The sequence below is a fragment of the Ailuropoda melanoleuca genome, chromosome 1 (genome assembly GCF_002007445.2).
Source record: "Ailuropoda melanoleuca isolate Jingjing chromosome 1, ASM200744v2, whole genome shotgun sequence".
In the NCBI taxonomy this organism is placed as follows: domain Eukaryota; kingdom Metazoa; phylum Chordata; class Mammalia; order Carnivora; family Ursidae; genus Ailuropoda; species Ailuropoda melanoleuca.
In genome coordinates, this window is record NC_048218.1 from 8,599,221 (window position 1) to 8,614,104 (window position 14,884).

General features: G+C 44.2%; 1 protein-coding gene across 1 annotated transcript; it reads right to left on the minus strand.

The window, feature by feature from the left end:
* Nucleotides 1-1,267: 1,267 nt before the first annotated feature.
* Nucleotides 1,268-13,331, minus strand: LOC100463727 (carbonyl reductase [NADPH] 1). Its single transcript, XM_002917066.4, has 3 exons — nucleotides 13,043-13,331; nucleotides 12,126-12,233; nucleotides 1,268-1,929 (listed from the first exon to the last, which is right to left on the minus strand). The coding sequence occupies exons 1-3, from the start codon at nucleotides 13,329-13,331 to the stop codon at nucleotides 1,448-1,450; spliced, it is 879 nt and encodes a 292-aa protein (XP_002917112.3). The 3' UTR covers nucleotides 1,268-1,447.
* Between the last annotated feature and the right edge of the window lie 1,553 nt (nucleotides 13,332-14,884).

A 14,884-nucleotide genomic window follows, 5' to 3' on the forward strand; every position in this document is an offset into this window, starting at 1 on the left:
CAGGGGCCATCAATTTTCATTTCTGTTAGCTGAAGACCCCTGGTGAAGAGTGAAAAGTAATCATGAGAGGAGACGCTTCTGTAGCACATGGATACTTCTGTGAGGGGAGGGACATCGTGGGCGTTCACTTAGCCCACAGGGAGCCAGCCTGGGTGTGGGGCCGTGGGAACTTCTGCTCAGGGCCATGATGTGTCAGGCCCCACTACAGGGGCTCATGATGGAGGACACTTTGCCCGGCCATTGTTTTCAGCCTGTCCACCTGTGCTATGACACACCCCCTTGTACACCTGAGGGCACTGACAAAGAGCAACATGCAGGATTTTGCTCAAGGTCACCCGGTTAGGTGGCAGAGCCAGGACCTTTTAGTGTCCAGATGTTTGTGTTGAGAGCTTTCAAAGAGGACAGTGGAAAGAATAGTATTGTGGACAGCCGTGTATTCACCAGACTAGCCTCGACAATGACGAATGTTTCACTATTGTTACGTGTTCACCTTCTGTTGGTATTTTACTGACCCATGTTAATGTTACAAACCCGGTGACCCTTTATCCCTACACAAATAACACATTCACCTTGGGGAGAATTTGACAATCATTCTTTAATAANCATTGATACCAATCCACATTCACTTTCCGCCTTGTCTCAGCTTGTCCTAGGAATGTATCTTAAGCGCCCACTCCCGTTTCACACCTCGCAGTTGTTTTTCCCCCAGTGAGTTTGATATTTAACGAGACCACAGAGGATGTCTGTCCTTCATGGGCTCACCTGTGTCATCATAGAGGCTGATCAAGTATGCTGGCCAGTGAAATCCAGCCCCATTCATGGTTAATATATGATCTGTGATGACTTTCAAGCTACGACAGCAGATTTGAGTAGGCCCAACAGAGACCACTGGCCTTGGAAAGGCAAAAAATACTTATTATCTGGCTCTTTCTCTAATGTTTACCAAGTCCTGAGTTAAACTCTCCCTTCTCTTGATATGATGTAGGGTCTGTTAGAGTTTTGGGCTGGTTGGCATGGAGCAGTCTGTGCACATGGACACGTACTTAGATTGTTTATTCATCTATGATGTTCATTCATCGTCATCAATTCCACTTTTTATTTTTTTTAAGTTTATTTATTTATTTATTTATTTATTTATTTATTTTTGTAGTGTTCAATGATTCATTAGTTGCATATAACACCCAGTGCTCATCACAACATGTGCCCTCCTTAATACCCATCACCAGCTACCCCATCCCCCCACCCCCTTCCCCTCTGAAACTCTCGGTTTGTTTCTCAGAGTCATACTTTTTCTTTTATAACACAGAAGAAATCTCAGAAAACTTTACAGAATTTTGTAGCCAATTCAGCGTGAGTACTTGATAGGGGTGGAGATTCTTTTTTTTTTTTTTTTGGTAAGGATATTGTTGACAGTGTAAGAGTTGTTTTGGTCAAATCATGTCAGATATCAAAATGGAACCCATGAAGGGAACTGAGAGAGGAGTCCCCATTGTTCAACTTTCTTCTCCATAAGAAAGTCTCCATGAGGTCTCTCAGCATCTGATGGCAAAAGGGCCAAGTAGACAGGGTCCTCTGCTGCTTCTTCTGGGCTTTTGATGCCTTTTGGTCCACCCATGTCTGTTCTCACCCATCCAGGGCAGCAGGCATTCAGGAGGATCTTGTCCCCTCTCCTCTGCTCACTCAGGTTCCTGGCATGGATTCTGGACAGGACCGTGACACCCATCTTGGACACTGCATATGTGACTAATTTTATATCAGGCCAGCCCTCCTCCTTGTGCACTCCGTTCTTTATGTCATCCACGAATTTCTTCATGAGCACCCCCAGCTCCTCTTCTGTGATGGTCTCATTCAGAAATTTCTGCTGCAGTTCTGGGCTGCACGATTTAAGGGCTGCGAAGCTCATTATGCTAGACACATTCACCACTCTGCCTAAAATACAACACAAAGAGTCATGAAGAATGGCATGCACGAGGATGATGAATACCGGAACTGCTAGTATTTTGTCCGTTTGGGAGACAATTCCCAGTTGGCTGACTGTTAGTGAAGACTGCCTCTGTAAGTGACGGACATGATACAGTCTTGAACTTTGTTTTACCCCTAATGTCTCAGAGGATGTCAGAGAAATGATCTAATGGGACTGGGCAGTGTCCAGACATTCCATAAAGAGAAGAAAGTGCCTTATACAGGAACACACTGAGCAGAATATAAGGAGGTGCTCAGTGTAACATGAGTAGAGAGCCACTTTTCCTCATAGGTCTGCTTTGGGACCATCTGAAGATCTTGTGGTCACTAGGGTAGTGCTCTATGAACAACTGTCTATTAACCAATGAGCAGCTGATTAGTTTATAGATGAACTTTTGAAGGTGAACAGACAGCATCAGGTTAGGGAGGCTGTCACTCTGCTGTAGCAAGTAAAAAGAAATCACCTCAGTGGGGTGGGCTGTGTGCTATTCTCTCTTGTTTTGGGAATCATCATCTCAGGAGCAGTGACAAAATGCCCGGCAATATGGTCATGGAGAGGGGCAGGGGAAAAGTGACATGTTAAAGAGATGGTATGAAAAGAAATGAAGTCTGGGGGGAGGAAAGAAGATGGTGGAGGAGTAGGGGACCCCTATTTCAGCCGGTCCACTGAGTCGAGCTGGATATCTACCAGACCATCCTGAACACCCATGAAATCAGCCCGAGTCGCAGGAAGCTACATCTGGATTTCTACAAACGAACATCTCTGGCACTGGGTATCGAGGTACGAAGCGGTGAGCCTTGAATCCGCGCACAGATATTGGAAGATAAACGGAAGGGGGAAGGAGTCGCTGCACTCGGGCTCTGGGAAGCAGTAGCCATCCGCACTGGGGAGCAGGCCGGACTTGCGGACTGGTAGCTTTGGGGAAACCAGATTGAAACTGGGAGCTCGGGAGTGTGTGTGGAAACCGGGGGCATCTGGCGGTGTTAGAAGCCCAAAAGACAGAGACGTGCAGGCCCTGGAAGTGAGGGCTGGGACACCGGCTGTGGGGCGCACAACCCGGGACACTGCAGGGTTTTTGGCAGCACCAACACAAACAGAGTTAAAGCGGCCAAGAGAGCTCAGTGGAGAGCGGACTGCGATTTCTCTGTTCTGAGACAGAGGCTAGGATACGGTCACTGCTGCTCTGGCTCGCAGAAGAGTCACAGAAAACTGCCAGGGAAAGCCGCCAGAGAAAGCCGCCAGAGAACAGAAGCCCAGAAAAACCGGTTCTCATTGAGCGCCCCCCCCCCCAGGGAATGGGGCAACTCTACCCAAACAGGGTTGCCTGAGTATCAGCGCGGCAGGCCCCTCCCCCAGAAGGCAAGCTAAAAAATCAAGAAGCCCACAACCCTAAGGTCCCTATAAAACAAGTGCACATTGCTTGGGTCCTGGTCAATAACTGGGACTCTGTATATCCCCGCAACCACACCTCATCAGAATGACAAGGAGGAGGAACCCCCAACAAAGGAAAGAAACACAGACTGTGGCCTCTGCCACAGAACTAATGGACATTGATATAACCAAATTGTCAGAAATGGAGTTCAGAGTAACAATGGTCAAGATGATGTGTAGGCTTGAAAAAAATATTAACGAAAATATAGAATCTCTAAGGACCGCAATGAGAACAAATCTGCTGGAAATTAAGAATGCTGTGAATCAAATGCAGTCTAAACTGGATGCTCTAATGGCCAGGATAAATGAGGCAGAAGAACGAATTAGTAAGTTAGAGGAAGAAATGATAGAAAAGAAGGAAAAAGAAGAAACATGGCTTAAAAAACTCCACTTTCAAGAAAAAAGACTACAGGAGATTACTGACTCAATGAAACATTCCAATGTCAGAATCATCGGCATCCCTGAGGGCTGGAGAAAGAGAGAGGTCTAGAAGAGATATTTAAACAAATTGTAGCTGAGAACTTCCCTAATCTGGTGAAGGAAACAAGCATTCGTGCCCAAGAGGCAGAGAAGACCCCTCCCAAGATCAATGCAACAGACCAACACCATGTCATATAATAGTACAATTCACAAATCTTAGATCCAAGGAAACAATCTTGAAAGCGGCGAGGGGGAAGAGATTCCTCACGTACAGAGTGGGGAACATCAGAATAACGTCAGACCTGTCTACGGAGACCTGGCAAGGCAGAAAAAGCTGGCAAGACATATTCAGAGCCCTAAATGAGAAGAACATGGAGCCAAGGATACTTTATCCAGCAAGGCTGTCATTCAAAATGGATGGAGAGACAAGGAGCTTCCAAGACCAGCAGAAACTGAAAGAATATGTGACCACCAAGCCAACACTACAAGAAATATTAAGGGGGTTCTATAAAAGTAAAAAGACCCCAAGAGTGATACAGAACAGAAATTTACAATCTGTAGAAACAAAGACTTCACAGGCAACATGACAACATTAAAATCATATCTCTCAATAATCACTCTCAATGTGAATGGCCTAAANTAAACTCTCCCATAAAACGCCACAGGGTTGCAGATTGGATAAAAAGACATGACCCATCCACATGCTGTCTACAAGAGACTCATTTTGAACCTAAAGGTACATCCAGACTGAAAGTGAAGAGATGGAGAACCATTTTTCATGCCAACAGACCTCAAAAGAAATCTGGGGTAGCAATTCTCATATCAGACAGATTAGATTTTAAGCTAAAGCTGTAGTTAGAGATACAGAAGGACACTATATGATTCTTAAAGGATGTATCCAACAAGTGGACATGACAATTACAAATATCTGTGCCCCCAACAGGGGAGCAGCAAGATACACAAGCCAACTCTTAACCAGAATAAAGAGACATATAGATAAAAATATGTTAATAGTAGGGGACCTCAACACTCCAGTCTCAGCAATAGACAGATCACCTAAGCAGAAAATCAACAAAGAAACAAGAGGTTTGAATGATATACTAGACCAGATGGACCTCATAGATATATACAGAACACTACACCCCAGAACAACAGAATAATCATTCTTTTCAAATGCACATGGAGCGTTCTCCAGAATAGACGATATACTGGGTCACAAAACAGGTCTCAACCGATACCAAAAGACTGAAATTATTCCCTGTGTATTCTCAGACCACAATGCTTTGAAATTGGAACTCAATCACAAGGAAAAATTTGGAAGAAACTCAAACACTTGGAAACCAAGAACCATCCTGCTCAAGAATGATTGGGTAAACCAGGAAATTAAAAATCAATTTAAACAATTTATGGAGACCAACGAGAATGAAAACACAGTGGTCCAAAACCTATGGGACACTGCAAAGGCGGTCCTAAGGGGAAAATACATAGCCATCCAAGGGTCACTCAAAAGAATAGAAAAATCTAAAATGCAGTTTTTATATTCTCACCTCAAGAATCTGGAGCTGGAACAGAAGAACAGGCCTAACCCACGCACGAGAAAGCAGTTGATCAAGATTAGAGCAGAGATCAATGAATTAGAAACCAGAAGCATAGTAGAGCAGATCAACAGAACTAGAAGCTGGTTCTTTGAAAGAATAAATAAGATCGATAAGCCACTGGTCAGACTTATTTAAAAGAATAGAGATAGGACCCAAATTAATAAAATTATGAACGAAAGGGGAGAGGTCACAACCAACAGCAATGAAATAGGAAGGATTATTAGAAACTTTTATCAACAGCTTTATGCCAATAAATTAAACAACCTGGAAGAAATGGATGCCTTCCTGGAAAACTATAAACTACCAAGACTGAAACAGGAAGAAATTGATTATTTAAACAGACCGATTAATTATGAAGAGTTTGAAGCAGTGATCAAAAACCTCCCCAAAAACAAGAATCCAGGGTCTGACAGATTCCCCAGGGAATTCTACGAAACATTCAAAGAAGAAATAATACCTATTCTCTTGAAGCTGCTTCAAAAAATGGAAACAGAAGGAAAACTACCAAACTCATTCTATGAGGCCAGTATTACCTTGATCCCCAAACCAGGCAAAGACCCCATTAAAAAGGAGAATTACAGACTGATATCCCTGATGAATATGGATGCCAAAATTCTCAATAATATCCTAGCTAAGAGGATCCAACAGTACATTAAAAGGATTATCCATCATGACCAAGTGGGATTCATCCCTGGGATGCAAGGGTGGTTCAACTTTCACAAATTGATCAGTGTGATAAATCGTATCAACAAGAAAAGAGTCAAGAACCATATGATCCTCTCAATTGATGCAGAAAAAGCATTTGACAAAATACAGCATCCTTTCCTGATTAAAACCCTTCAGAGTGTAGGAATAGAGGGTACATTTCTCAATCTCATAAAAGCCATCTATGAAAAGCCTACTGCAAGCATTATTCTCAATGGGGAAAAGCTGGAAGCCTTTCCCTTAAGATCAGGAACACGACAAGGATGCCCACTCTCACCACTACTATTCAACATAATACTAGAAGTCCTTGCAACAGCAATCAGACAACAAAAAGGGATAAAGGGTGTCCAAATCGGCAAAGAAGAAGTCAAACTGTCTCTCTTTGCAGATGACATGATACTCTATATGGAAAACCCAAAGGAATCCACTCCCAAACTATTAGAAGTTATAGAACAATTCAGTAAGGTGGCAGGATACAAAATCAATGCCCAGAAATCAGTTGCATTTCTATACACGAATAACGAGACTGAAGAAAGAGAAATTAGGGAATCGATTCCATTTACAATAGCACCAAAAATCATACATTATCAGAATTAACTTAACCAGAGATGTAAAGGATCTATATTCTAGAAACTACAAATCACTCTTGAAAGACATTGAAGAAGACACAAAAAGATGGAAAAATGTTCCATGCTCATGGATCGGAAGAATAAACATAGTTAAATTGTCCATACTACCCAGAGCAATCTACACTTTCAATGCTATCCCGATCAAAATACCGAGGACATTTTTCAAAGAACTGGAACAAATAGTCCTTAAATTTGTATGGAACCAGAAAAGGCCCCGAATCTCCAAGGAACTGTTGAAAAGGAAAAACAAAGCTGGGGGCATCACAATGCCGGATTTCGAGCTGTACTACAAAGCTGTGATCACAAAGACAGCATGGTACTGGCACAAAAACAGACCCATAGACCAGTGGAACAGAATAGAGAACCCAGAAATGGACCCTCAGCTCTTTGCGCAACTAATCTTTGACAGGCAGGAAAAAACATCCAGTGGAAAAAAGGCAGTCTCTTTAATAAATGGTGCTGGGAAAATTGGACAGCTATATGCAAAAGAATGAAAGTTGACCGCTCTCTCACATCATACACAAAAATAAACTCCAAATGGATGAAAGACCTCAATGTGAGACAGGAATCCATCAAAATTCTAGAGGAGAACATAGGCAACAACTTCTATGACATCGGCCAGAGCAACCTTTTTCACGACACATCTCCAAAGGCAAGAGAAATAAAAGATAAAATGAACTTATGGGACTTTATCAGGATAAAGAGCTTCTGCACAGCCAAGGAAACAGTCAAAAAAACTAAGAGACAGCCCACGGNTGGGATCGAGCCCCACATGAGGCTCCTCTGCTATGAGCCTGCTTCTTCTTCTCCCACTCCTCCTGCTTGTGTTCCCTCTCTCGCTGGCTGTCTCTATCTCTGTCAAATAAATAAATAAATAAAATCTTTAAAAAAAAGTGAACTAGTGGGACTTCATCAAGATCAAAAGCTTTTGCACAGCCAAGGAAACTGTCAAAAAAACTAAGAGGCAGCCCACGGAATGGGAGAAGATATTTGCAAATGACACTACNAGAATATATTTGCAAAGGACACCACAGATAAAGGACTGGTATCCAAGATCTACAAAGAACTTCTCAAACTCAATACACGAGAAACAAATAAACAAATCATAAAATGGGCAGAAGATATGAACAGACACTTTTCCAATGAAGACATACAAATGGCTAACAGACACATGAAAAAATGTTCAAAATCATTAGCCATCAGGGAAATTCAAATCAAAACCACACTGAGATACCACCTTACGCCAGTTAGAATGGCAAAAATTGACAAGGCAGGAAACAACAAATGTTGGCGAGGATGTGGAGAAAGGGGATCCCTCTTATACTGTTGGTGGGAATGCATGTTGGTACAGCCACTCTGGAAAACAGTGTGGAGGTCCCTTAAAAAGTTAAAAGTTGAGCTACCCTATGATCCAGCAATTGCACTACTGGGTATTTACGCCAAAGATACAGACGTAGTGAGAGAAGGGCTATATGCACCCCAATGTTCATAGCAGCATTGTCCACAATAGCCAAACTGTTGAAGGAGCTGAGATGCCCTTCAACAGATGACTGGATTGAGAAGATGTGGTCCATATATACAATGGAATATTGCTCAGCCATCAAAAAGAATGATTTTACAACATTTGCTGCAACATGGATGGGACTGGAGGAGATAATGCTAAGCGAAATAAGTCAAGCAGACAAAGACAATTATCATATGATTTCACTCATTTATGGAACATAAGAAGTAGGAAGATCGGTAGGAGAAGAAAGGGAAGAAGGGGGGGTAAATAGAAGGGGGAATGAAACACGAGAGACTATGGACTCTGGGAAACAAACCGAGGGCTTCAGAGGGGAGGGGGTGGGAATTGGGATAGGCCAGTGATGCGTATTAAGGAGGGCATGGATTGCATGGGGCACTGGGTGTTATATGCAAATAATGAATCATGGAACACTACATCAAAAACTAGGGCTGTAGTGTATGGTGACTAACATAACATAATAAAAAATTATTATTATTATTATTATTTTAAAAGATTTTATTTATTTATTCGACAGAGATAGAGACACCCAGCGAGAGAGGGAACACAAGCAGGGGGAGTGGGAGAGGAAGAAGCAGGCTCATAGCGGAGGAGCCCGATGTGGGGCTCGATCCCATAACACCGGGATCACGCCCTGAGCGGAAGGCAGACGCTTAACTGCTGTGCCACCCAGGCGCCCCAATAAAAAAATATTATTAAAAAAATAAATGGGTGATAGGTATCAAGGAGAGCACTTGTTGGATGAGCACTGAGTGTTGTATGTAAGTGATGAATCACTAAATTCTATTCTTCAAACGAATACTACAGTATATGTTAGCTAACTTGAATTTAAATTAAAAAATATTTTAGTGAGTACTTCCCAGATATATATTACTTTCCACTAGGTAAATTTATTTTCAAAAATAGCATCTAACTCTCTTACAATAGAAATAATACAAGTTCATGATTGAAAATTGCAAAACACAGAAGTGTGTGAAATAAAACAAGATGGGGCAGAGGGACCTACACTGCGTAATTTGTATACTAGAAGGGAGGCTATCTTTACTCACAGGAGCTTGGGATCATTTTCTTATGTAACTGTAGTGGAGACAGTAGATGGAGAAACTCTACTAACTTTCTGTAGGCTGTTTGTAATGAAGTGATGACGTCTTTTCTCTTCTGTACTGTCTGTCTCAGAAAGTCTAGTATTAGTTGTGAAAATACTGACCCTTGTATATGAGGGAAATCTGATGGGAGTAGGCTTCATTTGGAGAGGGGGTTCTAGTGAAAAATACTTAAGGACCTTGAGTAGTGGGGAGAACCATGAATTTGGATGCCACATGACCTTGGTCTGGAACAAGCTATGTTTGTGACCTTGAGATGTATTATTCCTCCATGTTCTAAATAGGGACAATATATAAAATGCCTAGCACATGACATCTAGAAATGTCCAGCCACCTATCCTTTCTAGAACCACAACATGACAGTGTGTGTGTGTGTGTGTGTGTGTGTGTGTGTGTGTCTGAGAGAGAGAGAGAGAGAGAGAGAGAGAGAGAGAGATTCCTTCAGTACTGCAGTTTTCCCACGAAGTCCTCTAGTGGTTTTTCAGAGTACAGGATGTTGCAAAGGAGGACCTTCTCAAATGAAGGTTGAGAACACCTTCTTTAAGGATTCCTTGGTAGTGTAGCCTTAACAAGTCTGTATTTCCTCCTACTTTAGCTAATACCTGATGAACAAGAGTATTCAGATTTCAAATGTTTGCTCGAATCCTGAGACATGAGTATACCTTAATAGTTTTTTGAAATAAGAGCACAGTATAATTTAAAGAGAAAAGGGAAGGACAGCAGTTAATGACTTTAAAGAGCATATCCTTCAAATTCAGGACTATAAATTTGGAGGAATGGGATGGAAAAGCCATGGAGTGTGGGATGGGATGTACATGGCCTAGATACTGACTGCTGGTTAAGAAGGCAGGCAATTGTAGATTCTTATCTTTTTTGTTTGTTTGTTTGGTTTTTTTGGCTAAATTATTTCAGTAAAACTCTTTTTGAAGGAAGGATTTAAAAAGAAGAAGAATCAACATCTGCTATTCCTCATTGTCCTCAGGCTCACAATTGTCTTTTGCTTTGTCCTTCTTTGCCAAAAAACAGAGCAAACTCGGGCTTCTGGAATGTGTTCTGCACCCACAGAGAACTGGTGAAGTCATTCAAGATTGTTTTTTGTGTCTTAGGTTGTGAAGTATGGGAGAGGAGTGACAGTATTGGCTTTTGATTATCCTAGCTAGGATTTCTCCCAGATAGTCTCCCCAAAGAGGGTAAAGTCCTGGTAACATGGCCGCAGTGGCTGCCATCCCCCCAACTAATGGAAGAACTCTTTTTCAAAAGGCAAGAAAACCCTGCTTTCCCACTGAGAAGATAACTTGCATTTCCATGTCCAGGAAGTCTAGTTTCCCTGAGGCAAGATGAATTGTTTGATGAGAACCTGCCTTAGCAAATGCAGGAGAACACTCCTCTTTCTGGTCCAAGGTCAACACACAGCATGGACCAACACTGTTCAGTAAGTGAGAAAAATTTCTTGGCCGAAGTCATTTTTGCCTCCTAAGGGAATACTTGTAGGATGTGTGGTGGTGGCACAAGGAACTCCATCCCACTCAAGTGTTGTGGTGAGTGAAGGAGTCGGTGACATCTGAGAGCTGCGCTTTGAGATGCCAGTGAAGCCAGTGTTAGAAGAGGTCGTAGAACTTTCCAGGACAGAAGGGGAATCCAGGGCAGAACAGAGTCAAGTGTACCTGCATGTCGCTGGTTCAAGCCAGAGACCTTAATCTTTCTAAAATCATCAGCTTGTCTTAAAGTGTAGTAAAAGGGTGGTGGTTCCCCGCATCACGTTCTCGTGGGAGAAGTATTACAGTAGTTGACAAGCAAGGAATTCTGGCAGTTTGTTTTGTGCAGATCACTGAAGGGGAAGGGGAGTGGATGGGCCTGGAGTTTGGCAGGTCTGATGACAGAGATGCCTACAGGTGATGCCCATGGCTTGGGCTTTGCTCCTGAAGGACTTTGGGAGTAAGCAAGCCCTCAGAGAGCACAGAGAATGGCCCGAGAGGAAGAGACTGAAGAAACAGGGCCTCTTAGGAAGGTTGCAATGATCCAGAAATGAAAGGCGAGTGTGTTGTAGAGCTGGGATGGAGGAGAGGCATGGGGACAAAGCCCATAGGGCAACTCTGTGCAATAAGGAGGTGAGCATAATGACCTCTAGCTTCCTGGGGGGTGGGTGGTGCGGTGCGGTCTGTGACCAAGAGGATATGGGAAAAGACTGAGTGTCATCTGGAAATGTTTTAGATGTTCAGATGGGTGCATGGGTTGGGGGCTGGAGGGGTGGAATTTGGGGAGGGGGCGGAGGGCATCCTGAGGAGAAGGAGAGGCAGGAAGAGAATGATGTGTGTCTGGAGCTCTGGGAATGTTGTAGGCAGGTGACCGATGTTAGGAGCCCTGAGAAGTTTGGAGAGTGAAGAATCCACTAGTCTGAATAGAATCCCTGAGAGAGAGGGAGAGGGAGAAGGAGAAGAGAGGGTCCAGGAAGGAATCCTCAGGGTTCTGCACCTATGAGTGAGACGGAGCAAGAAAAAGGCCTCTGTGAGGAAAGATTTGAATGATGACTTGACATCATTCAGACAGGGGCAGTAGTGAGGGACCAGGGGGTCAGAGGGCACTGCTGACTGCAGGACGAGTGTGTAAGAGTCCTGAAGCAGAGGGGCACCTGTCATCACCAAGGAGACCAGTGTGGCTGAGCAGGGAGAGGGGCCTGGGCCTGTAGAGGAGGCCAGAGAGGCAGGGGCAGATCATGCCAGAAACAGCACAGCTTGGGCCCCTGATGAGGCTTACCTTGGGGTTTCATTAGAGGCAGCAGTTCTGTGCACACAGCTTGGGTACCAAAGAAGTTTGTTTTCATGGTCACTTCTGCTTGAATATGAAGGGGTGTGGGATCACCAGCTGTTAGGAGAGGAGGAGAATAGATTAAAATGTAGTAGCCATCTGAGAAGATTCCATCAGTTGACAATAACATTTTCTTTCCATTTATAATCTAGTGAAATCTCAGCAATGTCGGGGTTAATGAATGGTGTTGTCCCAGCGTGATTTATCTGGTGTGTTGATGTAGTGAAGGTTTGTAATTTGACACCATTGCTGTAAGCTAAGGGAAGGGTGCACAATGGGATATCTATGACTTTGTAATTTGTTGTTTATTGTATTCTATCTTTTTGTNGGCTCATAGCAGAGGAGCCTGATGTGGGGCTCGATCCCACAACGCTGGGATCACGCCCTGAGCCAAAGACAGACACTCAACCGCTGTGCCACCCAGGTGCCCCAGGAAATATTTATGTTTTATTAATATTATTATTAGTTCTCTTTAAGAATAAGCCATAAATGACTCTTTTTTCCCCTAGTAACCAGCAGATGGTGCTTTAATTTTCTTTTTTATGCAGCCAAGAATGTTGTTTATTTTAAAATAAGTAAAAAAATTCTTGGAAATGCTCAAAGTCCATACGGAGAGTTGGAAAAATCTGTTGAGGTCCCTGAGAGTCTGATCCATGGCAATGCCAAGAGGCTCTGTCTGGAAAGGCTTGCAACTTCTGGAGTTTTCTGCTTTCCCTGTGCCTCTAGTCTGACCTCCTTCCCTAGGGAGGCTGTTCTAGATCCCCTCGGATCTGTGGGTCCCACAGTAGCATTCATGGACCATCCCTATCCCACCCTGGTGGTCCACCAAGGGAAGTCCCCTGTCCTAAGAGTTCCCATGTCCTTACTGTCGAAGGCAACGCCTGCATTGTTGACCAGCACGTCCAGGCCCTTGTACTCCTTGCGCAGGAAGTCGCGTAGGACCCGGATGCTCTGCAGGTCTTCGATGTCCAGCTGGTGGAAGCAGGGAGTCAGGCCCTCAGCCTGGAGCTGCTGCACGGCCGCCCGGCCCCGCGCCTCGTCCCGCGCCGTGAGCACCACGTCCCCCGAGAACTGCCGGCACAGGTCCCTTGTGATGGCAAAGCCGATGCCCTTGTTGGCCCCGGTCACTAATGCCACACGTGGAGCTGATGACATGGCTGCCTGGCAAGCAATCGGGGTGCTGTGCGGTGAGCAGATTAGGCTGTGGGCCATGCCAAAGAGTCGTGGTGCAGAGGTGTGGACACAGAGTGGTCTGTGGATCTGTATTTCAGATTGCCGTGCCTTGAGCCCTTGAGCCCAAGGCTCCGCCTCAGTCCCTTCATTAAAGGAGGGGCCAAATGTTCCAGAAGGTGTCCTAATGACGCTATACCAAGTCTGTCCCTTGTGGGACTGCAACCTGAGCCCAACCAGGACTCTACCTCTTAGGATCCCTCCTCTGAGCCCAGGAATGGTTTGATTTGGACTGGTGTGCTCCCAGAAAGCTGGTTGGTAATGGGTTAATATGCAGCTAGACAGGAGTACAGATATTGTCTTGGGAATGCGTCCTTCCTCTGCAGAATGGGAATGGTTGGATTCTTACAAGATGCAGTGAAATTGCTGGCACAGGGGAATTCCTACTGAGGACACAGATCCTCTTGTTTTCTTATGGAGAAATAGAGAATTCGGTCCTGTGCTGAGACTTAGCTGGGGGCAGGGCTCTCCCTCCGTGTGATTCCAGGGGCCCCCAGCGGGAGGGGATGTTTGTGATGATCACTGCATTTAACACCTCTGTCCTGTGTGCACACGCGTGTGTGTGTGAGGGACGGCTGGGGAGCCCCGCCCAGAGAGACTGCCTTGTCTGTAGTAGAGCAAACTAAAACCTCGTCAAATGTTCCGTAGGAGAAAAATAATGCTGACATTTTCCTATCATGGGTGAACTACACCGATGAGAATCAAAGAAAAGTCGTTCCGGAAGATACAACGGAGCAGGTTGGGGCGCAGCACGCTTTATAAATATTAAAATAACTGTGGGTCAAGGTATTGATTGGAATAGTTGATTTAATGGCTACCTAATCCCCTGTTTGCCTAAAATTCTTAATTTTGATGTTAAGGTTACAGTTAATAAGTAATATATATCATTAGGTGTTATTTTTAAGGTATCAGGAAAAAAGATCTTTCTGATACCAGGTAACATTTCCAAACTAGCAGTATAGATGTTATTGTCTTGTCCTAGACATTGAGATTTCTCATGGGTTAGTTTAGAAAAGCCAGATAACAGCTAGAAAATTAGTAGCCCCTTTGAAGGGAAAAACTTCTAAATTATGGACCCTACACTTGCTTGCATGGGCCTTCGGTTTTCATTTCTGTTAGCCTGAAAATCCCCGGTGAAGAGTGAAAAATAATCATGAGAGGAGATGGGTCTGTAGCACATGGATACTTCTGTGAGGGGAGGGATGTGGTGGGCATTCACTGAGCCCACGGGGAGCCAGGCTGGATGTGGGGCAGTAAGAACTTCGCTCAGGGTCGTGGATGTGTCAGGCCCCACTCCTGGGGCTCGTGATGGAGGCCACTTTGCCCGGCCATTGTTTTCAGCCTGTCCACCTGTATCAGTCCACTTTCTCTTCACAGCAGTGCTATGACATACCCCCCTTGTACACCTGAGGACACTGACAAAGAGCAACATGCAGGATTTTGCTCAAGGTCACCCGGTTAGGTGGCGGAGCCAGGAC